This window comes from Mesoplodon mirus (genome assembly GCF_964341445.2).
Source record: "Mesoplodon mirus genome assembly, chromosome: X".
Classification (NCBI taxonomy): Eukaryota; Metazoa; Chordata; class Mammalia; order Artiodactyla; family Ziphiidae; genus Mesoplodon; species Mesoplodon mirus.
Window position 1 is genome coordinate 14,459,300 of NC_138981.1, and position 26,743 is coordinate 14,486,042.

The 26,743-nt window shown below is 45.3% G+C and overlaps 1 protein-coding gene across 1 annotated transcript in view; it reads right to left on the reverse strand.

The window, feature by feature from the left end:
• Positions 1–26,743, reverse strand: part of PIR (pirin) — a 104,567-nt gene that overhangs the window by 45,176 nt on the left and 32,648 nt on the right. The window contains 3 exon segments of the mRNA XM_082610378.1: positions 15,103–15,306; positions 17,221–17,235; positions 17,237–17,305. Of these exon segments, the coding sequence (XP_082466504.1) occupies positions 15,103–15,306; positions 17,221–17,235; positions 17,237–17,305 (288 nt within the window).

The following is a 26,743-nucleotide window of genomic DNA, read 5'->3' on the forward strand; positions in this document are numbered from 1 at the left end:
TGTGGAACTGCCCCCAACATCTGCCGCAAATAAGGAGGAACTCCACAGCTACAAAAGACCCCGCACTGCAGTTGCCTTTTGGAGCTCTCCGACCCAGAGACTCTCCAACCTGTTGCTGAGTGACGTCACCTAAACACGTAAGCCCCCTCTCCAATTCCTCTGACTCCCCAGGGAGCTCCCTCATCCTAGTCCCCTTCTGGGTGGTGGCCTTGAACCACTGTCTCTGGAAGGTCTCCGACCATAATGGACTCCCTTCTCATGCCACCCCGTCCCAGCACCACCCAAACAGAGCCTGTGTGTTACTGCCTCTCAGGAACCTGCCTCTTCCTTGATCAACCCCCAGGACCCCAAACTTACTACACCAAGCCATCTGGCTGAAGTATACAAATAGGCTCCAAAAGTATCAAATATGGGTCTCCCTTCTACCCAGAAGTAAGAAGAGTGTAAGTTCCCTGCTACTCAGCAACAATTCTGAGAAACTGAAGAGTTGACAAGTCTGCTGAAGGGCTAGAGACCTAGGGAAGCGTTGGTACTTATCCCTCATCCAGGGCAGGGGACTGTTCATGAATTCCTGGGCCAGGAGGAAGGGGTCAGCTCCTTAGCAAAATGACTGATGGGTCAAGAATTCCCTCTTCAACGTCCATCTCTCCTCTTAGGTCCTCTCTGTCTTTAAAGTTTCCACGGCAAAGAAACCCGCTCTCAGCAGGAAATCTCATTTCTGTTGGGTTGTGCTGAAGTGGGAAGGATGTGTGTAGGCTTGTGGTTAAGAGCACAGAGGCAGGGCCAGACATCCAGTTAGAAGGCCAGCTCTGTCGCTCAGCAGATGCATAACCCTGGGCAAGTGGCTCATCTCGCGATGCCTCAGTTCTCTCCCTCATCAGGCTGTCGTGAGAATCTGACTGGAGACAGTCAGCTTCCCCGGCTTCTGAGGCCTCGGTCACTTATGGAGACACCTGGGTGCCATGGTTGCTGCTGCCTCGGCCCCTCCTGGCTGACTGTCAAGTTCTGAAGGGCTTCCATCACCCCCCCAGAGTGGTGGGAGCTACAGAAGCTCCAGAGCCTGGCCTGACAGACCTCCACGCCCAGACAGGAGTGAAGATCCGAGCCGCCAGATGTGGTGTGTGGCCTCCTCAGAGGCTGCCACAGGGGGCTGGTGACACAATCCAGAAGGGCAGGGAATTAGAGTCCACAGGCAGACTTTGGCCAAGGAGGGATGGAAGGTGTAGGAAGACAGAAAACGTCTCCCTCTTCCTTCCTTCGTTAGAAAGTCCCGCGCCACAGGTTTCTGAACAGGCCTCCTGTGCCACCAAGCATCTGTCTTGCTTCCCCTCTCCCTCACTCGCACTGCCCTGGGGTGCCCAGAGAACCCAAGTGAAATCACGAGTAAAAGAACTGATACAGGTAAAGCACTCAGAACTTCACTGTCCAATACAGTTGCCACTACCCATATGTAACTACGGAGCACAGCAAATGTGGCGAGTGTGAATTGAGGTGTGCTGTGAGTATAAAAAAAAAAAAAAAGACAGTGTATTTTAAAGACTTGGTACAAAAAATATTAAAAATCTCATTATAATTTTATATTGATTATATATTGAAATGATAATATTTTGGATAATTGGCTAAAGTATATTATTAAAATTAATTTCAGCTGTTTGTTTTTACTTTTTGAGTGTGTCTACTGAAAATTTTAAATGACATACAGCTTCCATTATATTTTCATTGGACAGCTCTGACTTAGAATTTAGTACCTTGTAAGCCTACAAAAGATGTCAGCCATTTTCATTTCTCATCCCAAAAAATTCTAGAGATTTGCTGTCAGTAAAGTCTAATGATAAAAAGGGAATGTGGGAGCAGAAAGGGAGACAGATAAGGGAAAGGGAACAAATATTTATGAATTACACTCTTTGCTGCTAGGCACATTATATATCATGCACTATGTGTCATTCTCCCTATTCGGCAGATGAGGAAATAAAAGCGCAAAAATAAAATTTCCTAAGGCCACAGAGGTATTAAACAACAGAGCTGAAATGTGGACCCGGGTCTCCTGGACTCCACAGTCCATGCTCTTTTCCATCTACAGTACTGTCAAAGGATTGACTTTCTAATGGTACAGTTTAGATAATGTAACCGAAATTTTTTTGGCATTGGTGAGGGTATCCTAGAATCCTTTAAATCACCCACACAGGAGATCACCTACACTAAAAAACTTAAAAGCTGCTGCTGGACACAAATCAATGAATCTCAATCTCTCCTCCATCATCCTCTGCCTCAATCCCATTCCCCCACTGGCTCTCAGTCAAGCATACATAATGAACATTCTTCCAACCTACCCTCTGCATGTTTATTTAGAAAGACAGGTGGCCTTAAAAAATAAAGTGGTATTGTGTGCAAAACTGCTTTCTTGTTCTTAGTTATTTCACATTATTTCCTGAGATCTAATAAAACAGCTGTAAGTAAACATAATCCATTCCTTCTAGCAGGTGTACTATATTCCATAATACGTAACCACCATATTATACTTATCTTTTCCCTAAGTGGTCGCCACGGACATCATCTCTGACTCCTTTCTACCACCCATGAGGCTGGGGTGACCACCATCATACGTCTACTTGGTGAAGCTTTGCTGGAGTAAATATGTATGAGTGGAATGGCTGGGGCATACCCTATATGCAGCGTTAGCTTCACTAAGTAATGCCGGCTTGCTCTCCACAAGGAATACAGTTACACTCACCTGCCACGCAGGAAGTTTCTATTTCCTCCTATCCTTCCCGGCACTTGATAATACCCACCTTCCTGATTTTTGTCAACTTAAAAGGTATCAAGTGGTAGTTTATTAGAATTCACATTTCTCTGTGTATTAGTCAGAAGAATACCTCTTCATATTCTTCTTAGCCTTCAACGGTTGGGTGGAAGATATTCTAAAGACCTGGTGTCTGGAGTTGCCACCAATACAATCATCTAAATTTCAAGAAGGCACAAGTGTCTCACCTCAGAGGATGGAGAACTATGGATTCATGTTTTGTTCTCCCAACTATGTTAATGTTCTGGCCTCACCGCGTACATCGATTTCCTGCAGATGTAACTGCTCTAGGGCTCAGAGATTTGCTTGTGCAACAAAATCTCATGGAACCAGGGCTGGTATTGCAATAAATGTGTGTCCTATTATCTTTGGGGATATTTTTGAAGTGAGACAAATAAGAACTTGGGTAGAATGAATTCCAGTTTGGCAGTCCTGATGGAGCCACATCCAGTCCAGGGGAGGCAACCCAGCCTACTGCGCTTATAAAGAAAAAGAAAATCCATATTCTACCCAAGCAAAGCAGAATTTAAATTGGGTGAGGACACTTTGGAATTTTATTTAGAATATAATTTTTAATTATAATTTCTTTTGACTTGGTTTATAAAGGCAACGAGTTTTAGATCAGAGCCTTACTTTCTTCTTAAAGACTTGATGATGGGAACTGTTCAAATTTGGGATATTTTAACATTTAGATATTTCTTATGCTATCACTTGGGCTTCTCACACACCTCTCGAACCGGTTGGATATATTTCTGACGGGGAAATAGGATAGGGAGTCAATGTGCAGCCTAGGATATGAATGTTCCTTAGTGTTAATTTAATGAAAATACTCTCTGTAACCATATCAGAACTTTCTGGTTAGTCAAATTTATCCTAGAGAGCAGAAGTCAAGTTTTGGTGGGAGGAGGTCCAAGACGATAAATTTCTCCTCTCCTTCCCTGATGGGGGCAGTCACTGCTAAGCATCAAATCCAGTAGGTTAAAAGAATACAGTGGGGGGCTTCCCTGGTGGCGCAGTGATTGAGAGTCCGCCTGCCGATTCAGTGGACACGGGTTCGTGCCCCGGTTGGGGAAGATCCCACATGCCGCAGAGCCGCTGGGCCCGTGAGCCATGGCTGCTGAGCCTGCGCGTCCGGAGCCTGTGCTCCGCAACGGGAGAGGCCGCAACAGTGAGAGGCCCGCATACCGCAAAAAAAAAAAAAAAAAAAAAAAAAAAAAAAAAAAAAGAATACAGTGGGAGCCTCCAGACCCCTCCCTAATGTCCCCCCAGGAGGCAACAATGCCAGCTGTTCTTTGCCTTCCTTACTCATCCCTGGGGGTGGAGGGGAGAAGGAAGGATGGGATCCTGTTGGTGAGGGTAATTTGAGGAACTGAACATGCTCAGCTCACACCCTTCTGGGCTTTTTCCTTTTTTCTCTATCGCTTCTTCTGCCATGAGGTAATAAACCTTCCTCTGAAAAGGATGCCTACGACTGTCCAGCTCTGCCTAGATACATTTAACGAATTGGGGGAAGTATTAAGAAGACCCAAAGGTCTCAGACACAAGCCATGCTCGCTTATCCAGATTTTACTGGTAATAAAGATGATATTTGGATCCACACCTGGCCAACTTCTCTGAGTCTACCTCTCAATTCATTCTGAGCTTGGGAGGGGAAGAAGGATTATATCTTCTGGTCTTCTCCTGCACCTCAACTCCCTACATATGACTTCTATCCAATTCTAAGTCCCCTGCTGTTTTTGTATGGCTGATGGACTCTGTCAGTTAAAACCTATGAAAACATTTAATCTCAGTCATCAGGAACTCTCACTCAAAACTTCTTTTGGACTGATCAGTAACAGATGGCCTTAAATCAGTATCTGATGCTGGGAAAATCCACCAGCCAAGTCTCGGTAGTTACTCAGAGACACTCAAAGTCTCCAAGGCAGACAAAGACGTGGATGGGTACTGACTGCTGATAAGCAGAGCAGCCGCAGCCAGGCATGGAAGCTGCTAGGGAAAAGAATCCGGCCAGGAGGACTCAACTGGCAGAAACTCTAACTGGTGGTGGTGATGGGGCGATGGGGTTGGGGAGGAGGGGCAGTCTACAAGAAAACACTCTGGTGGAGAACGGGTGGAAAGCAACAGAAATCAATGCTAAAGGAACCAAGATGGAGTAGAAAAGGTGTTGGGCTATTTTTCTTCTTCCTTTTCACAGTCCAGCTCTCCCTCTCTCTGGTGGATGGCCTGTTGCAATCAGAGAACAGCAGAAGGAGAAGGGGATGCCAGCATTGTTCTTAGAGCCTAGAAAGGTGAGGAAAACTGACCCAGGCAGGTGTCTGAAGGTGGTGGGAAAGAAGGGCCCTGTTCTGAGTTTCAAAATGGTTGCCTTTAAAAGGAAGCATTTAAATTTCTCCAGTTGCCATTTATAGTTGGACCAGGAAAAGAAAATTTGGGGCCATCATGGTTTCCTTCCATAATGTTAAAAATGATCATCTACATGAAAGCAAAGAGAGCAAGGGGGGCTTCATGAGGGGCTTCAGGTTTCATGAAAAAGAGGCAAATTATCATTATTTTATTCGTCAATGAACCTGGCGCTTTATCAACCCATGTTGCATTCCAAACGGAACCACTCTAGTCTCCACATGGGTGACCCCTTCAGACAGTGACGTGAGAGCCGTACCTTTGGAATTTTGCACTGTTTTGGTTTGGGTCATGCAGAGAGGGAGAGAAAAGGCAGAGGAGGCAGAAGAGCAATAACACCAGGAGAAACATCATCAGTATATTCATGATTCTCTTAAAGACACAAGAGAATGAAATTGACAAGTTAAAAAAAAAAGAGAGAGAGAGAGAGAAATTACCAAATTACCACGAAAGTTTTACATGGTAAAGACGATTAACAATTTTCATGCTTAAAACAATGGACATCCGTTTTGAAGGCCTCCTAAAAGTATTGAGCTATTCCACTGGACACTCTGACACCTACAAACAGAATCGCTTTCACTCATGCTGTCTCCTTCACACTGTCTAGACTCTTTCCATCCTTTGCCAGGCCAGTTTGCTCCGAGATTCAGGCCTGCTTCTCCTGACGCTTCCAGACTGGGCTGAGCCTCCCATCTGTTCTGCCCTCCTCTAATCCCGCCATGTTTACTAGCCCAGTGACTCAGCAGAGCATACTCGTGTTACCAGTGGATGTGTCTGTTCCTCCGATCGTGCACTTCCAGCTCTCTGATTTTTTTCCTCTTTTTCCCTTACATCTTCACAGAGTCTTGCACATAGGTATCCCTCAGTACACATCTGCTGAGCTCAACTGAACTACAGTGGCATAAATATCTTTCTGGAAAATCCTCCCAGTTCCCCAATGGCCAGTGTGGGAGTCCTTCCAGGAATGGCTGGCTCTGACAATGTCCTCATCTTGTTTTACTAAGGGTATACTCAACAGCCTGTGGCCTGCAGTGGATGGTGAAAAGGACTCCCTGCGCTCGGAAGATCACAACATGCTCCTCCTTGACAAAGTCATCCCCATCCATGATTTAGAGCCCATTAGAGTTGAAAATTCTTAATGCTTATCTCTCTTGGAGTACCTATACCTGACCACAGGAGAATTCTTAATGAAGCTTCAAGTAATCAGAATTCTACCTGACACCAAATTTACTCATCACATTTTAGTGTGAGTTTGGTCAAACTGTTGAAAAGCCACATGATCCCAAAGATTTGTGCTTCGGGCAAAATAAAGTATGGTGTTCGTAGCTCTCAACAGTGTAGCTCTTTATATGCCAGTACCAGTTTTTAAAATACCAGTATCCACTTCATTTTTAGCCACAGGAGCTCAGTTTTTAATGCAATAGGCAAGAGCCTCTGAAGCTCTCTGAAGCTGTCCTGTGTTTTCTCACTGTGGTTAGAAAAAATCTGTTATGTGTTCCTGGGGAAAGACTTCTTATATCCTAAAGGGACAAGCCTTGACAGTCACAGAAGTGATTATAAGGATATGTAAAGTGTCCGCTCACCTTTACTGAAGGTGATACCTTGCTTTTTATAGCTTTCATTATGCTCTTAGTCTAAATCTGCTGCTAATTTGTAACCCTGATTAGTAATGGCCAACGATGTATGAATGACTCAGGATGTAACTTCTGGTTTAAAAGTGCACTTATCCAATCTTCATTTACTGGCAGAAGAGGGCTCGTCAACACCACTGGAATGTTCTTCCTAGGTGATTAGGTCGGCAGGGACATCTTGAAGGAATAAGAACATCTGGCACCCTTCGTGCGCACCAAGAATGGTATTTCTGGGGTGAGCAGGCTGCCCTGGGGAAGAGCCACCCTCTGTAGAGCTGATGTGAGCAGATCCTGACCACTGTTTATTTGAACATTCCTAACTGCAAATGAAGTGCCAACTACGGCTGCCAACTCAGGACAAGGACAAGCTCTTTGGTGTCTTCCTATTTAGTGAACAAGACTAACAGACCTAACTGTGCCTGGTCTCACACTCAATCAGAACCAAGATTTGCACTTGTCTGTGCAACAAGGCTGATCATTCGCTCGGGCTACCCAGCCTGTGATGGGGCGGGTCCTATAGAATGAACTGTTTTGTGAAATTCGAGATGAGACAGGGCTGCACACAGCACCCCACCTGACCTTACCCTCAAACTATGCCACTGAAAAACCCTGGGAGAGAGAGGGATGCAGGAATTTATATACAACCAAGGTCAGCCTTAGGTAAAATTCAGGAGTAGACAAACTTGACCTTGGGTCTCCCTCCTCCCCAGTACTCTGCATCATCTCCTTTCACACTGTCACAACCCCACCAGCATCTGGTTGCTTCTGCTTGCCTACGCAGCCCCCCATCATGATCCCCAAACAGCCAGCGCACCCCTACTATCCAAGCCTTTTGTATAAGCCATTACAACACATGACCCCTGTCCCCATCTCTTTGTTTCCTTTCCTACCTCCATCCACACAAGGAAAATTACTTCTCCATCCTCCGGACCACCACGGAAGTTTTACACAACCGCTGTTTTAGCATTTCTTGTATCACATGATACTTCTAATGTTGGCCCGTTTCTCCCCGCCCCCGCCCGCCCCCGGCTAGACTGTGACCTTATTTGAGGACAGAGGCTGTATTTTATTCACGTCACATCTCTAGGGCTCTGCACACTGTACCCACAGCAAGTATCTAATGACTGAATGAAAAGAGCTCATAGAGAAATGGGACGCGTGAATCAAATGATAATTGTCAGTCCAAAGAGCTCATGGATGGTGAAGACAGGATGGCTCTGTGGATCTAGGGCAGCTGAGAAGGCTTCACTAAAGAGAGGGGACTGGGCTGGACCTTGGTGATGACTAGCAAGGAGATGCAGATGGTGAATTCCTCGGCTCCACATTTCTACAGGACTTCGCACCTGACAATAACTTTTCCTCCAACTGCTCTGTTTCCCTCTTGCCCTGTGTCAGAGGAAGACCAGGAGGCTCTCTGCCTTGTGTGATATTTCCTTTCCTCTCTCCCCACACCCACCCATTAAAATACATTTATTTAAAATCTGAAAAGGGAAATTCAGCCTGAATTCGTTTGGGTGACTGTGAATTTCTTAGAGGGACTTTTTAAAAGCATTCCTCATAACATTTAATTAAACATGGACCATAAAAGAAAAATCAATGGAAATAAAACCCAGTGGAAAATGACATTGTTGTCAGAAAGAAAGATAAAATTGCATCATTAAAAATCTTGAATTCCTAAAATGATCAAATTATGTTAGGTTTCCAGAAACTGCCTCTTAGAGACAATGGCCATCCATTAAAAAAAGATTTAGTATTTAATATAACACTGAATACTCCAGTATTTTTCTAAGCTCTTTTATATTTGTACCTATTTTTCTTACACTGAAAAATCTTGATTCCTAAAAATGTTAACAAACTTACTCATTTGTTTTATTTCATAATATGTACAAAACTTTTAAAATTGTAACGCCAACATTAACAAAACAAACACAAAATGAAGTTTAAAATTTTATGTTTTTGCCTTTAGAATATATCCCACTCAAACTGTACAGTCAGAGAACTATGTTTAAAAGCCCTCAAAATAAATATTTTCTCTGTGTAGTTATGTTGCTGAGATCCTTACACAAATTTTTAGGTTCTTCACTTGTTTCCGTTTGGTTTTCATTTTAAGGTTTGGGTTTTTTTTTCCCTTTTCTGGTTTTAAATATGTAAACATTTACATCTTTCAAAATTAAAAATAAGAAGACATAGTGAGAGAAGTCCCAGGTCTATCCTTATCCCCCTCCATCCCAAAGGGAATGTTTTTTTAAATATCCAGTTTTTAAATCTATCACAGAGCACTCTGATTTATAAATAAAAACAATTAACAGAGAGGCCTTTGGAAGAGAGGATTCCTTTCTGAGCAGGTGCTGTTTTTCCCTCTGCTTGCTCTCGGGGGCCAGCTGAAGCCTGTTACCCGAGCTCCCTTTGTCAGAAACCCACGGCTCCACTCGCAACCTCTGCCACTGGGAGACTAGCCATTATTCTTTTTCAAGCTAGACTCATGAACCTGCTGGAATACTTCAAAGGAAAAACAAGTGCCTGTGCTACCTGCTTTCAAGATTTATTGTTTTTTAAATGCTACCTTGAGAAGTTGTTCTTCTGGGCTTGGGAAGGAAAGAGAGGCCTCCTGTGGGAGGGGGTCAACTTTCCCCACATCCCCAAGTGAACAGAAGCCAGCTCAGAAAGGCCAGGGAAATGGCAGGGGGAGCGGAGAATCTGGGGCCAACTGTACAGTCGGCAAGGTCCAGTTCACAACGCCAGATCCAATTTTTAAAAATTCAAATTGCCCCCGAAAGAGCAAAATGGGTACAAAGTAAAAATGTTCTAAGTTTACTGTCCAGTGTTACTGCCAAAAACCCACTGCCATTTGGACATGCTATAAGAGCATTTCCTCGAAAGCCACATAAACTACATATTTTTTAATCAAATTAAGGTAGGAGGATACTGACAAAATTCTATATTGATGATAAAGTGTTTCAAATGACATTCTGCCCTTGGAGTTTCCCAGATGAAAAAAAAGCTGCGAAATGTGGTACAGGCAGCTGTTTCTCTAGTTCTGGTGTAAGAAAAGGCGTGTGTGGGTACCAACAGCCTGCCACAGCCTGGAGACACCCCCAGCTCTCCGAATCGGAGGTGACAATCACAGGCTTGGCTACAAATCACATGCTAGTCCACAACCAACACAGGCTGATTAGTGGGCACACTGGGTTTTGGCGCAAGGCACACGAGGTCTCCCAATGCCTGCTGGAGCTAAATCGGGGCCAAGAAGGGGGACGGCCCACGAGGACGCACTGAAAGCCAGTAATGTCCGCTACTACAGATCAAGCCACGCCCTGAAACCCACCGGAAAGATGCTACCAAAGACAAGGAGACACCTGTCTGTGGACCCCCAAAGGGAACCACGAACCTCCAAACCTCTGCTCAGTGATTGGTGTCACTGCTTGAATTTAAGAAACCTGCAAGGAACAATCTGGGTCTTGCAAAACAGCCTAGTATTTATATTTAAAGAAAAAAAATCAATCTGGTTTTTATTTCCCTGCTTCCGGATCCCTTAAATAGCTTATTTCATTTGAAAATGGAAATTAGCTAATTCCACTGTTCTCTCAACTTTTTAGTTAGCTTGTATTAAGCTTATTGCAGTCATTCTTAATCCCTATATTGTCGATCTTATGACTTCACCCTACTTTCTCTTATTCCAGCATTCATTTACATTTTAACGATTTCACTTATCCACCCAGCAAATGTTTACTGATTGCCTTGTATGTATCAGCCACTGTTTCAGGTGCTGGGGGCACAGTGGTAAACAAGATCTGAGCAAATTACATGAGACGCTTGGCAAACTCTTTTGGAAAGTGAATTTTTAAATTTTTGGTTATCCAATACATGAATATACAGTCTGCTCATCAGAAGGAAGCTTCTTCTTGTTTTGACTGTAGGACACATGAACAGTGCACAAAGCTTCTGCAAAGAAGTAAAAGTAGGGCTTCCCTGGTGGCGCAACGGTTAAGAATCTGTCTGGCAATGCAGGGGACATGGGTTCAAGCCCTGGTCTGGGAAGATCCCACATGCCACGGAGCAACTAAGCCCGCGCACCACAACTACTGAGCCTGTGCTCTAGAGTCTGAGGCCACAACTACTGAGCCCACGTGCTACAACTACTGAAGCCGGTGTGCCTAGAGCCCATGCTCCGCGACAAGAGAAGCCACCGCAATGAGAAGCCTGTGGACCGCAACGAAGAGTAGCCCCCGCTCACCAAAACTAGAGAAAGCCCGCGCGCAGTAACGAAGACCCAATGCAGCCAAAAATAAATAAATAAAATAATTAAAAAAAGAAAAGTAAAAGTAGCAACCACTTATAGAGGGCTTACTCAACGCCAGGGATTGTTCTAAGTTCTTTACCCATTTTAACCAAGTTAATCCTTCCAATGACCCTCTGGGTCATTATAATTATCTCCATTTTACAGATGAGAAAACTGAGGCCCAGCAAGCTTACATGACTTCTCTAAAGGCAGTCAGTGGTGGAGATGGCCTTGAACTCAGCAGTCTGGCTCAAGATAGCCTTTTTCTGACCCCGGTGGGGCTGAGGCCTCCTTAAGGTTTGCTTCTGACATAATGTAATTTAAAACAGCAGGAGGCAAGAAGAGGCGTTTGTTGGGAAAAGAATCATGTTGCAGAGAGAACTGGCAATAAATATTCCTGATTGGCTGCCTGATAAGGATGGAATGGGGTTTGGAGAATTTCATACTCTCATGAAATAAACATGTGATTTTTGACCTTCCAGAAGTGACAGAAACTATTCAAAGTATCCCATTTTTATCTTTTCCCCCTTTCAGCCTTCACTTTAGACTGTGCTGTTCTGGCAGAATCTTGCTCACAATTGGCTGTGGCTTCCCAAGGGCTAAAGAAATGCCCAGACACATATAACCTGGGAAACAGGGACACATCTACCTTTGGGAATATCAAAGGTCAGTCATGCTGCTTGCAAAAGCTTATAGCGTTCTGCACAAAAACCCCCTCACTGCATAAAGGTTGAAGATTTGCCAAAAGCCACAGAATTGGACCTTAACATCTTCTATAGGTACCTAATCAAACTGCCCCTCCTGATAAGTAAACTCCCATGTCTTGAATCCCAGGAACGTTACACGTATTACAAACCGTGGTCCCCAGACCACAGCAACATCATCACCTGGGAGTCGGCTGCTGGATCACAATCTGCATTTTAACAAGAGCCCCAAGTAATCCATGTGAATATTAAAATTGGAGAAGCGCTGGAATGGTCACTAATTCCATTTTCTAGCTATTTAAGGTGCTGGGAGGGGAGCTGTTGGTGACTCTCTATTGGTTATAAACACATCAATCTCTTGAAAGGTATATTCTCAGCCTCACCTCGTGATTTAACTTAAAACTATCTTCCTGATGCAATACAGTCTTCAGTTCGTTTTTATGGTAGATCTAGACTTTTTACAATCCAATCATTCCTGTGTGAGCAGATATTAAGGCTTCTGACGTGCAAAACTACGTTTCTTATGAGACCCAGAAAGAAATGGTCAAGAGCCCCCCATGTGTACAATGACTCAACATTGGTGTCTTTTCTTCAGAGCAGGTTAATTACCTTTCCCAAATCCCAGCAACTCCCTTTAGCATAGACCACAAACATAAATCTCAGCCCAGCTCTGCCCAAGTTAACACAAAGCAATCAAAATAATAATAACAGCTACCATTCGTGTGGTGCTTACAACACGTCTGATGCTGTTTTGACAACTTAAAGTGTAAAACAAAATCACTTGACCCTCACAGCAACCATATTTTACACATGAGGACAATGAAGCACAGAGAGGTTCAATGGTCTGCCCTAAGCCACACAGCTAGTTCATGGTGGTGATTCTAATCCAGGCCAGCTGTCTCCAGAGTCCACACTGGTAACCACACACCACATGGCCTCTCAGAGTCCAAATTAATGCTGCCCAGGCTTCCAAGAGTCCCTTATTCAAATGCTCTCATAATAAACACTGATCGGGCTTCCCTGGTGGCGCAGTGGTTAAGAATCTGCCTGCCAGTGCAGGAGACACGGGTTTGAGCCCTGGTCCGGGAAGATCCCACATGCCGCAGAGCAACTGGGCCCGCGCGCCACGACTACTGAGCCTGGGCTCTAGAGCCTGTGAACCACAACTTCTGAGCCCGCATGCCACAACTACTGAAGCCCGCCCACCTAGAGCCCAAGCTCCACAACAAGAGAAGCCACCGCAATGAGAAGCCCGCGCGCCACAAGGAAGAGTAGCCCCCGCTCACCACAACTAGAGAAAAGCCCGCGTACAGCAGCGAAGACCCAATGCAGCCAAAAGTAAATATAATTAATTAATTAATTAATTTTAAAAAATAAAGCCTGATCACTTATTTAGGAGAATGTAATTCACTTCAGAGGTTTTAGCTGACAAAAAGAGAAAGAAAGGCTGGCAGCTACTAAGACATTATTTCACTAAGTTAAAACATTATTACGTCTGGTTTCTAATTCTTAGTTGGGATTGCAGGAGCACGTGGTCTGCTGCTTGGAAGTGCTCTAAAATGTCCCTCTGCCTGTAATTGGTACCAGCTCTGACATTAAAACTGCACTGTATTTTCTATAAATGAGAAGCAGTTGTAAATGTTAAGGATTCATGATATTGCTGGCTTTGATTATGCATTAAATCAGTGGTCTAATTTCTCTTTTTAGCTGCAGATAACTCTTTTTGTAAGTGAAATCTTAAAGACAATACCAATACATGTGACTGGGTAAAGCCTTGGGCTTTGGTTGAAGTGGAGAGAGGGAAATCTCTTGACCTTTACCATCTGCCTTAGTATCCCAAGAAGGCCCGTCCCTAGAGTCCTGAAAACACAGAATGAAAAACGCCACGGGCAACACAGTGAGCCGCCTCTCCTCTGTACCAATTCAGCTCTCCTTAGACCCTCCCTGCCTGACTCTATACACAAGGTGAGGTCCTCTGCCTTATACCTGAAAGACCTCACAGGACCCGTATTCTCCCCTGTGAAGCTGAAGAGAAGGAAACTCGACGCACAGTTGAAAAACGCACTGCCCAATGCTTGGCAAAACACGAATGGGTCACAGAAACGAAATGAAGGGTGACGTTTCCAACTGCAAAGTAACGTGGAGGCCTGCCAGGGCGTAGATAGCAGTCAGCTATATATGCTTATTAGGGAGTGAATTTTGATATTTTTTTCTTCAATCACTTCTGTCTGCGCTGGAAGCAAAGCAAAACAACACATACTCCTAGGCACAGTACAGGAAAAGAACTGCGGGTTACAGCGCAGGAAATACAAAAACCAGTTAAGTCCTAACCAGTAATCAGGATCAACCTCTTTTTTTTTTTTTTTTGCGGTACACGGGCCTCTCACTGTTGTGGCCTCTCCCGTTGCGGAGCACAGGCTACGGACGCGCAGGCTCAGCGGCCATGGCTCACAGGCCCAGCCGCTCCGCGGCATGTGGGATCTTCCCGGACTGGGGCATGAACCCGTGTCCCCTGCATTGGCAGGCGGATTCTCAGCCACTGAGCCACCAGGGAAGCCCAGGACCAACCTCTTAACCATGAAATGCATCCCACTGCCTGGCCATCACCCCTGTGGGTGCATATAAACAAAATTTAAATTTACATAAATTAGTATTTAAAATAGTTTTAAGTGCTGTTTGCACGAAGAGAATGGCAAAGTGGTTCCCAATATATTGATACCATTCAACAACAGGTAACAGACAACAGGTAGCATGTGTGGAACTGGAGGGGGGGCGGCCCTCCCAGATCCCCCCTTCCCATCCCTTTTAACCATTTCCGCCTAAGAGACCACACTACCGAGCTCACCACCAGGAACCTGGGCTCCAGGCAAGCAGTTCTGGTATGCAATTAACACAGCACTGGCCATACACTTTTCCTACCAAAATCTGTTCAGAAAGTTTAGCCAAAATTGATCTAATTTGATTAAAAGGTGGGACCTGGAACCGAAATATTACAAAAGGAAATAGGCTCAATCTGCACACATATTAAGATGAATCTTGAAAACTGCTTTTTTACCAAATTCTTTACATGAGCTTGCTTTCCTGTAATTTTCCTAACTCTAAAGGTTTGCACGTGGCAAAAAAAATTCTGGGTTCCCTTAGGTTGCATTTATTCTGACACCTCTGAAGCAAGTCCATCCCATGGGACTTGAACCGTGACAAACCCGGTGAGAGCTGTCGACCCAGAGGGGGCCAGCCTCGCGTCGCTGCATACCTCAGCTTTCACGAACACACCACAGGAAGGCTTACCTTGATTCCCAGGGCTTCTCCAGAAATGACAGCAACAGTCACGGCCTCCTTACTGGGTTTAGGGATTTCGTTGCTTTTCAGTTCCTGGTACCGAGGCTCCACCATCTTCTGTGCGCTCGTCAAATTAACCCACAGTTGTAGGCCGTGGACTGGCTCCTCCGAGCAAGGCATCTCGGCGTGCACGATGCCCCGGCCCGCGGTCATCTACTGCAAACACCAGACCGACAAGAAGGAAGTGTGACCCGGCCTCTAGTGAGTCCACAGGTGGGATGATTACCACCTGGTAACTAAGTCAGGCACCTTACAAGTGCTGCTTTCCGAGGAATAACAAAACGACAGAGACAACTGCTGGGGCCCTTTCCAGTTTTCCAAACATGTCCCGTGCTTCCGCGTGTGCGATCAAATCGTCAGCTCTGGAATTCACACAAACGGAAGAACCTCCTCTTTGGCATCCCTGAGTCTTAGATTGCGCCCCTAGATGGGGAGTTGCAGGCAGAGAGTAAACTGAGAAGTGCTCTCGGGAGACGCATCTTAACAAGTGAAGAAAGCAGGATTGGGCAGGGGGAGAAGCCAATCACCAATGCAGTTATTGTACAACGGAGGCCTCAGCCGAGCCAACAGGGAGCCCTGGAGTCGGATGAAACTTCAGAATTGTCACAAATTGAGGCTTTCCTATCCCCACATCAGCAAACCCTTGACTGTGGGCCACCCTGCAGTAGCGAGCACAACCGTGGGAGAGGCAGTTCCCGGGACAGAGCGCAGCACCCAGAATGGGATGCAGCTGAGAGCCATCAACAGCCGGTATTTGCAGCAGCTGGAGGACACGAGGCGGGCCTACAGGTACCCGTGGAGGCCCAAGGGGCCCACCACACCATAGGCGGCTGACTTCAACACTGGGAACGGAGCCCTCACCACTTGGAGGAAGTTACTGCCTCTGCTGTTGTGCAGACTTTTCAAGCATTCATTTATTTCTTTACTAAGAGCACATGAGGGGCCAGCCCCAGATGCCAACCTCGGGATCTGGGGATAAAGGGATAGAACACAATAGGTAGGTTTCTTGCCCGTCTCAGCCTGGGTTCTCCCACAGAAGATCCTGAGACAAGGGCTCGAGTGCAGGGAGTATATCTGGAAAGTGGTACAGAAAGCACAAGTAGGGAAGAGTAGGAAGGGTGAGCCAGGCAAGGGAGAAAGCCACAAAGGGGGGTTAACCGGCAGGTTACACCTGCGGGCACCTGCGGCTCAATCCCACTGGGAACCATGCCGAGGCACGTTAGAATTGATGCATGGAGGGCGGAAGAATCCACTTCCGGGGTCACAAGCAGTCGAAGCTACGCTTTACATTCTGCTCCGGGGACAGGTTACCGTCGACTTTTGGCCATGACTCTTTGCCCTTTTGCTTTTCTGCCTCTCAGTCTCCTGTTCACTGAAACACCACGATTCAAATATTTGCAGATGTCATCCCCCCAAATATGTAAATGATCCCAGAAAGTACCTGTATAGAGTCCACACTTATAAAAACTGGCAAAGATGACCCAAGCACTTCCTGGGGATTTTAATGGTAACACATCTCAGACAGGACTAGGATGGTGGCCGGGTTTGGGTCATGCTCTTTAAGTGACAACACCTACCCCTGCAAATGGACTGCAAGATAAATAGAAAATTGTCTCAAAGGCAGCAGAGAGATCTAGAAAGATGAGGACGGAAACTGGCGCAGTGAATGTGGCAGCAACTGGGACATCATGAGTGACCGTGACCTGAACAGCTTCAGGAAAGGTTTGGGGGGCAGTGCTGAGAGGCCAACCCTGATTTCAGTGAGTGGAGGATGGGACGGAAGAGAAGGAAGCCGAGACAGTGACTTGTGATTACTTTTTTCAGAAACATCAGGAAGAGCCCTACGTGGGAGCTAAAAACTGACTGTGAGGGCCCAGGGAAGCATGAGAGAGGAATACAAGGGACCTGTGCAGGTTTTCAGGCGGAGTGCAAGCCGCCATAGAAAGGGACCAGTCCAAGATGTAACAGACAGAGCAGGGGACGCGGGAAGCTACCAGAAGTGGGTGGGATGGAGCAGCCACACCCAAGGACTATGAAACCATCAGCCATTCCTCATCTTGGCCATACCTGCAGGTCTCCTGGGGTTCAACTGACCAGTGTGTCCACAGAAGTCTTCATGGGCCATGCTGCCCCCTTCCAGGAGGTAAGATACCTTTGGAAAAAAAAAAAAAAACAGAAGAAAAAGTAGGTGTTGGAGGGCTGTGAAGAGTTGTTCACTTTTTCCACTGAAAATGTGTTGACCAAAGTATCAGGAGCAACTAAGATGGTTGAGCGAGCTGAGGGGATGAACCTCAGTGACAGGGCCATGCTAGCCCGGGCAACATCTTAGAGAATTTCAATTGGGAGCCCCTTCCTCCAGGCAGATGCAGCCCGGAGCAAGCAGAGCTCCCAGCTGGGTGAGAGGGGCCGCCACTCATACCCTCAGCCTGCCGGGATGAGGCCCTGCCACCGTGGGTCCCAGAGCCCAGGGTGAAAGAGAGGCAGCTCCTGTTGAAACAGCAGGAGCCTTGTTACCAAGGCCACGTTCACCCAGGTGTGTGGGATGACAGATCTCAGGCCTCCACACCTTGCTTTACAGGCTGATATGAGAAATCCAAAGGACGTGTCTTTCCAACACCAGGCACACACACTCACGAGGCATTCAATAAATGCTGGCGAGATATGTCAAATGAATTCATAGAAATTAAAGTCAACTTTTCCAGAGGCAAGACCGTACTAAATCTAAAAGCATTGTCCGTGTTGAAATTCTGTGTTGTCCGTCACGGTAGCCACTAGCCACAAGTGGCTACGTTTAAAATAATTAAACAAAATAAAAAATTCAGCTGCACTAGTCACATTTCGCAGGTTCAACAGCCCCATGTGCCTAGTGGCCACCACAGTGGACAGCGCAGATTATAACGCATTTCCATCTTTAAAGAAAGTTCTATTTGACGACACTGATCTTGGTAAATAAATCTGAGTATCAGCAGCCATCTATGGTAGGCGTTCTGTGCAGGGAGCAAAACCTTCCCGGGAGCGTCTGCAATCACAGTACCTCTTGGCAGAACGAAATATCACCGATTCTAAACAGCACTAGAAAATCGAGCCCTTCTTATTTCATGATTTCACTAAATGGAAAAATCAAGCAGCTCTATAATTCTCATTTTAAAAACGATTGTGATTATCCTAACTAACAAAAATGAAAAAGACACCCAACTACTTAGCATTTTAAACTACCCCAGGGACATGGTAACATCTGAAATGTAAGATTTAACACTGAAAGATCAAAACGCCGTTTGTACGTTGGTGCTAGGGTCCTCTCTGTACCACTCTATCTATTTATTTATTTATTTATTTTTTACTAACGACATGTTTTGATTTTTATTTCTTAGAGTTCAAATGTCCACCATTCACCTTGGTCTAAGCTTAAGGAACCATTCAAGGGGATACAATGCAGGTGGGAGGAGAAAACAGAACCCTCACACAAGCTGTGCTGTGCTGCAATCAGGCTTCCATTTGAAAAATAATCTTCTCTATAGCTTTAAAGTGATAACTTTGTACCTGCACTGCTTCTTGTTTCAAACGGATTTTCTCTGGCTCTTCGTGAACACGTTCTGAGGAATCATCAGCCTCTTCGACTTCTGAGGAGGAAGGACTCTCTACAGTCACAGTCACAGGAAATTCTGATGGACCTGAGTGTCTTTGTTAACATAGTAAAGTCTCTCTCTCTCACAACTAGCCCACTTAGCTCCACGTTCCTTAGCACACCCGACGCACTTACATAGCATTTATGAGCTTTATACAACTGGAAGGTCACATCTTTATTTCTTATCGCAGGAACACGACTTCTGTAAACTTTATTTCTGTCACAACCTGAATGGGATGCAAAGAATAATCTGACTTCTCTTCACCAGGGGATAAGTTGAACTGTCCTTGCAGAAGAGATAACAGATGGTGTGAACCCCAGATCCTGTCTCAACAAGCCGTGGCTGGAAGAAGCTCTGGATACAGATCAGGGGCAGCGGGTGCTCAGGAGTGGCGCCCAGTGCACCCCGCGGAGGCGGTCGGCCTTAAGTCCAACAGGCCCTCCTGTAGGGAAGTGCGCACGGAGGGCAGAGGCACCGAGTCCTGCAGCGCACACAGGTCCTCAGAGTGCGAGAAGAAGTCGGCCGCGCTGTCCCGGCGCAGCTTCACCAAGTGATCATGGCCCCAGCGCGGCCTCGGGGACGCTGGCTGCGGACACGATGCCCACACCCGCCTGGGGGCCCCGGCTCGCCTCCCGGCCCCTCGGGCGCCCACCGCCCGGCGGCTGCGGCCCCCAGCGTGCGCAGGACCGGCGTTGCAGCCAGAAGACATAGGGCCACGGGCCCCAGCTACGCCAATCCCCACATGCCGCGCTCCGGAGACCCCGCGTGGCCTGGTGTTGGCGCAGGCATCTACCTGTACCACTCTATTTAGATTCGACTTTCCATTTTGCTCATTTTGTACACACTTATGAAATTCATCTGTAATGCCAACAAGAAATACCGATCAGCCACAACAGTTCTGAAAGGTGTCTGCAAAACCATGTTTACTGGCAAACCACGCGTGGCTCCCCGCCTCAGGCTTACGGGTGACAACTCTGATCATTTGCATCATTGGATGAAGTTTTCACATTCTAGCTATCCAAAAGCTTTCTTTAAAGCTTAATGTGTTTATCTGTTTTAACCTTGGAAACTGTACTTCAAAACTCTCTTTAATCATTATTAACTGAGCAAACCAGAAAATGCAGTCTGCAATTAAAATCCCAACATCTCTTGTAATTATGTAAGCCAGATCTAATTTTCGCTCAAAGACTCATTCCACCAAATATAACAATTTAAGTCACTACTTAAAAAGAGTAAATAATACTTTTTAAGCAACAAATCACAAATCTCTAAAACCACAAAAAGAAAGAGTAGAAATATTATATTTCAACAGGAAAGAAAAACAAAACAAAATATACCTGAGGTAAGAGAAGAGAAAATATCTATGAAGGTTTCAGCATATATATCAGATACTACTGTTTTACACAAATAAGATTATTTCCTCCTCCATACAAGAACGCATTATGTATGTCTAGGCCAGATTGTTTTTGCAGTCTGTTTTTGCTGTATCCTAAGGCATAAAGAGTAGATCTAATCTTTTTTAATATGAAAATTCAAAAAGTTGTTTCATAACCTATAAGTGGCAATGGGTTTCTGATCATTTTCCTATACATTTGTGTATTTAGGAACTAGCCAAAAGATTATCAATTCATAGATGTAAAACTTACAACAGAATAATTTTTAAATAATAAAGATTTATGAATTCATTGAACAAATAGTCATTGAGGTCTTCCAATGGAAACGACACAGAAAATATCAATAATTTTTTTCATGAAGCTCATTTCTCATGCAGAAGAGAGTAATTGGGAGTAAAATATGGAGTAAGGGTCCTGCTGGGTAAGTACAGGGTCGTGTGAGGAGCACAGGATTTAGCTCACACTTGGGTGCCAGATAAAGCTTCTCGGAGGAAGTGAGTCCTAAGGAGGGAAGGGGGTAAACCAGACAAAAAAAGATGGCAGTGAAGGTGGGCCAGGAGTGTGTTTCAGGCACATGTGAAGACCAAGAAGTGAGGGAGATCATGACTCACTCAAAGAGCACGAATGGCAAGAGATAAGCCTAGAGAGACGAGAAGGGGCCACAAAATAAAACCAAGGTTGCACTAACACTAGATTCAGCCATGACCTTGGTCTCCTATATCAATGTGTCCCCTGCTCCATCAGCAGGGTAGGACCTCCCACAGTGTTAGGGAAAACCTCCGCTGCCCTTGGTGATATCTCCCTCCCCATGGAGGGTACTCTATTACCATTAACACTCCTCAACTCTCGCTGTATCTCACCCACCCCTCCATAGTGGGAAGGAAACAGCTTGATCTGATTGGTGGACTTGAAAGAAGCAGCTGCGCTCGCATAGCTGAACCCTGCTTCTCCTCTTCCTCTTTGGGAATCAGCCTGCCACAGGAGGCCAGGGTCCTCTTCCGCTCTTTGCCTCTGTGAGAAGGGCCAGCCCCCATGGCAGTGGCCTGCAGGGCTCCAGCACAGCCAGTGAGGTCTGAATAGAGTGTGCCGCAGTTTCAGGTGCTGTGTTCAGAAGCCCAGATGCCTGCTGATGTAAGCCACATTCGACAGTATCAGCTTTACTGGAAATAAAGGTCTAGTTTTGTCCGCTATCTTTCTTACTCTTTCATCTCAACTGGTTCGGAATTCAGGCTAGGAAAGCAGGCCGTCGTTTATTCTGCCTCTTCATATTCCCAACTCAGGGTAATTTAAGACCTGGTACTGTCGTGCTATTGAAATCTTATACTGCAGCCTTATAAGAAACCCACCTCTTCTGGAGCAAATTTTATTGAGTGCCGGATCTTGAAACCAAGTATTTGTAGAGCACCGACTACAGCGCAAATCAAGCTGGCTGACACGAGGGCTCTTCGTGTGTCATCCTGCAGAACAGTGCCACTGAGGTATACTGCGTACAGAATGGCCTTGGTAGCAACCTTTATCCCAGCAAGTGACAGGCAGATGGCTACAGACACTGGAGGGTCTAGATTGTGGTTAATTTTATGTGTCAACTTGGCTCGGCTAAGGGATGCCCAGATAGCTGGTAAAACATTATTTCTGGGTGTGTCTGTGAAGGTGTTTCTGAATGAGGTTAGCATTTGAATCAGCAGACTGAGCAAAGAAGATCCACCATCGCCAGTGTGGGTGGGGCACCATCCAATCTGTTGAGGGCTCGAATAGAACAAAAAGGTGGAGGAAGGCTGACCTGTTGCTCTCTCTTCTTCAGCTGGGACGACAATCTTCTGCCCTCAGACATCAAAGCTCCTGGTTCTCAGCCTTCAGATTCTGGGCCTCGGCCTGAATCATACCACCAGCTTTCCTGGTTCGCCAGCTGGTAGACGGTAGACTGTGACATTTCCCCACCTTCCTTAATCACACGAGCCAATTCCTATAATAAATCTCCTCTTACATTATATGTCCAATTGGTTCTGTTTCTCTGGAGAACCCTGACTAGATTTGAAGTCTAAAAGCCCCTCCTGGAAACTTGCTATCGTAATGGCAACAGTGCAACGCTGGCAAGGGAACAAAGGAGGTCCATTTGTAGGGGAAATTAACATATAATGAGAGCAATTTCAAATCAGTGGGGCAAGGATGCCTTTTCCAATAAACAGTATTGGAACAAGTGACTGACCATATGAGATAGGACTAAAAGAATGTTCGCGACCTAACAGTCGAGAGCTATATTGTATTCGGCCGGCATACTAAGGACCTCAAGCCCGCGAGGCAGCATCTCAAGTAAACCTGAGAAACTGCTCGGAGGAGGCGCGCGGGGGTGGGGGGGGGCGGCAGGATATATAGGGGTTTTGCAGCAAAGGGCAGGTAGTCTGAACGTCAAAAGATTACTGTTAATTAAAGAAAACCAGATATCTCAAGTTAAGGAATTTAGCGCTTTTTTATGTATGGGAAGATGCAAGAGTCTGGGCTCACTGAAATCATTCCTTTGATATGCGCCTCAGCTCTGTGGGGCCAGGATCCTGTTTTCACATCCCGAGTTCCCTCAGGGCTCACTGTGGGGAGTGGCTGCAGTCTGACAGGCTGCTAGATGGCAGGTATTCTTTTCAGCCCCGAGTTTCCTCAGGGCTCTCCAGCTCACCAAGGCGGTGGCTGCAATCCCGGAGGATTGTGACATCCTTTGTTTACAGATATGGCAGGAAGTATTTTACTTCTCAGAGAAAAGAGAGTAAGCCCCCACTACATGCAGAAACGTGTTCCAAATGGATTAAGGATTTTAAAAATACACTTAGAAGATTTAAATCAAAGGAGACAACAAGAATCCAAAATGTCTGCACAAACCCATCTCAGCAATGTTTATTATGACGGCAAAAAGACAGAAACAATCTGGACAATGGGTTAATAGGGTACACTTAGCTAAATAATGGTACAGCCATACAAGAGGATATTATTATGCACCTGTTAAAAAGTGATACAGATCTCTATTCACTGATTCAGAAAAACGAAATATTATTTAATCAAAAAAGCAGGCTACAGAGCAGCAATTGTATTTAAAGGGTCAAAGGCAACAATGCATTTAAATGGGTTCATTCAAATAAAACTGTAGCCCGTCATGCTGTATACGTATGTAAGTGCCTGGATGGACACATGTCAAAATGTGAACAAAGGTCATCTCCAAAGGGTGGAAATGCAAGTACGTTTTATTACCTGCTTTCTTTTCTGCTGGTCTACGTTTTCTGCAATGAGTAGTTTACTTGTTTACAATGGAAACTTTTTTTATTTTGGGAAAATAAAAAGATGTTGCCACTAATCAGTGAATGAAAGTAAGTGATGTGCTTTATTGTGCATAGATGCTGGCAAATATTGGTTCCCTGTGTGGGTAAACTGGGGCTGGAAGGAAGGCAACAAGACGTAAGGCAAAACACTAAGAAACAGAATAACTCCCTGTTACCTGTGAGGACCACATAGCTACCTTTGACTTTAATATGCTGCTAGATGGGAAAGATCTGGAATTCTTATAGAGGGCACTCATGCCAAAATAAGAATTAAGCACTTAGGACTCCATACAAAGCTTAAGAATTTCAGAAGACAAATAAAAAGCTTCCAAATTTCATACAACCAGCCAAACTACACTGAGCAGTGTCTAGAATTGCTTTCCTTTTCCTGTTATTCATGTACTTTTAATTAAAATAACTGCATAATAAAGGCAAATTTCTTTCTGTTTGGGCTGAAGCTCCCCTTTGGCTTCTCAAAGGAGTCTCTTTCAAATCATGTTCTTTCCCTCCCCAAAGATCTTTCAATTATCCAAGCCTAGGGACTTTCAAGTTGTTAATCATCTAAAAATATGTCAGGCAACTTTCAAAAGTAAATTGTCGGGAACATGAGTCATTTAAAGATGAAAATTTACATGGATATCAAAAGAGGTTTTTTTTGTTTGTTTGGGTTTTTTTTTTTTTTTTGCAAATTTTATTTCAGGGAGCAGTTCCAACACTGTTTCTAAAAGACTGAGGAGACCATTACTGCCCCCTTTTCCCCCTACCTTTGCGGTGTGGATGTCCTCTTTTCTCTGGCAATACACAAGTAAACAGCATCTCCCCTATCCTAAATAAAATCTGAATTAGAGAAGCCTGGCCAACGACGCTTTACTGAGTCCGTAATGCTTACCTTTTACTACTTATAGCAAAAAACACGCTTTTAGCATTTGGGGAAAGAAAAATCAGAAACCCAGGAAATTTTATTTACTATCTCTTATTTATTTATTTATTTATTTTTGCTAAGTGCTGTAAATGTTACACTGAGACCTTAAGGATAAATTAAGGTCTACAGAGGATTAAAAAAAAAAAAAAACCTCAGGCAGTACTTTGAGAACTGACATGATCCAGATGATTTTTTAGGCCATTACATAATCGCAAACACCTGGAGAATTGCCGTGGGTGGTTGACGGGATTGGGAGTGTTATGTTTAAACTGGAGACTTGCATGTGTCTAATTAAGTAAGAAATCTGTAATTTGAAACAGGTGTTTTCTTAAAGGACTTGACGTGCTTCCTGGTCCTGCTGCATCCTTTCCTGGTCCTAAACTTTCCACGGTCTTTACGAAATATTTGTGCTTCCTTGTCAGTTCTTATTTGTTTGTGTGTTTGTTTGTATTTGGAAAGAGAAAGACACAAACCCACAACAGTAATGAAAGTAAAGCATCACCTGCAGTATGAAGTTTAGAGAAGGTGTACCTCAAGGGGCTATAAATGAATCCTGAAGAACTACGGCACCCAACAGAGGTTGTGGTTTCTGGTTGGTATTCAGGAAGAAGAGTGTCACGACCTCATTCCCTGTTGCAGATGCAAAACGCATTCTTTAAAAGAAAAAGGTTATATTATAGATTAAACTCTGTTTTCTTTTAATTTCCATTTGCCCTAAAATGGTGCCCTTTTCTCTATTGGTAGCTGAGTAGGAAAAAGAGAAAAACAAAACAAAAACACGGGTTGAGGTCATGGCTGATGAGAGAGGCCGGCAAGGAACATCTTGCGTAATCGAAGCGGCTAACTGGTCTTCAAGGACAGAAACAGCATGTTTGAATCCATACAATCCAGGACCCGACTTATTTTACAAAAATGTCTTAATTTCTTGAGCAATCACTGAGAAACCTAGAAATTCACACCCCGCCCCCAAGTTGGCTCATCCAATCACGACCCCACAAAAACACCTTCACAAGTGCCAGAAGGTGGTTTGCACAAAAGAGGAAAAGAGAAGCAACATGGTTTAGGTATTCAGCCAAGGGGCAAACCCAAACCTTTTAACAGTCGGCCACAACCCCCGGAGACGCCCCCTGCTGGTGAAGCCCTGCCTCGGGAGCCACTCAGGCACTGGAGCCTGGGTGGGAACCTTGGCTTTGCCACTTATTTGCCAGGTGTGAGATGTGGGGTGAAGTCCTTAACTTCTCGGAGGCTCAGTTTCTTCACTTACAACAAGGACCTAGGCAATGAGCTCACCGTGGGTGGTGAGGGATAACCCAGGTGATGTGTGCAAAGCACATAACAGTGTGCAAAGCACATAACAAGTGTTCAGTAAGTTCTAGAATCAGCACGTTTGCCACATTCCTCGAGCAGAGATCCTGTTCACGGGTCCTCCCTCTGGTCCTCACTGGAGCTTCCTGGAATGATTTCCCCCGATATTCTCATGGTTTGCGTCCTTACTTCGTTCAGGCCTCTGCTCAAATATCACTGCCTAGGGACTTCCCTGGCAGTCCAGTGGTTAAGACTTAGCCTTCCGGGGCTTCCCTGGTGGCGCGGTGGTTGAGGGTCTGCCTGCCAATGCAGGGGACACGGGTTCGAGCCCTGGTCTGGGAGGATCCCACGTGCCGCGGAGCAACTGGGCCCGTGAGCCACAATTACTGAGCCTGCGCGTCTGGAGCCTGTGCTCTGCAAGAGAGGCCGTGATAGTGAGAGGCCCCGCGCACTGCAATGAGGAGTGGCCCCCGCTTGCCGCAACTGGAGAGAGCCCTCGCATAGAAATGAAGACCCAGCACAGCCATAAATAAATAAATAAATAAATAAAATTAAAAAAAAAAAAAAGACTTAGCCTTCCAATGCAGGGGGTGTGGATTCGATCCCTGGTCAGGGAGCTAAGATCCCACATGCCTCATGGCCAAAAAACCAAAACATAAAACAGAAGCAATACTGTAACAAATTCAATAAAGACTTTAAAAATGATCCACATCGGGCTTCCCTGGTGGCGCAGTGGTTGAGAGTCCGCCTGCCAATGCAGGGGACATGGGTTCGTGCCCTGGTCTGGGAAGATCCCACATGCCGCAGAGCGGCTAGGCCCGTGAGCCATGGCCGCTGAGCCTGCGCGTCTGGAGCCTGTGCTCTGCAACGGGAGAGGCCACAACAGTGAGAGGCCTGCGTACCGCAAAAAAAAAAAAAAAAAAAAATGATCCACATCAAAAAAAAAAATGTCACTGCCTAAAAGAGGCCACCCCCAACCAGGTCATCTAATTGGTCAATCTATTCTCAATCCTCCTACTCTGTTTCTTCTTCCTAGCTTTT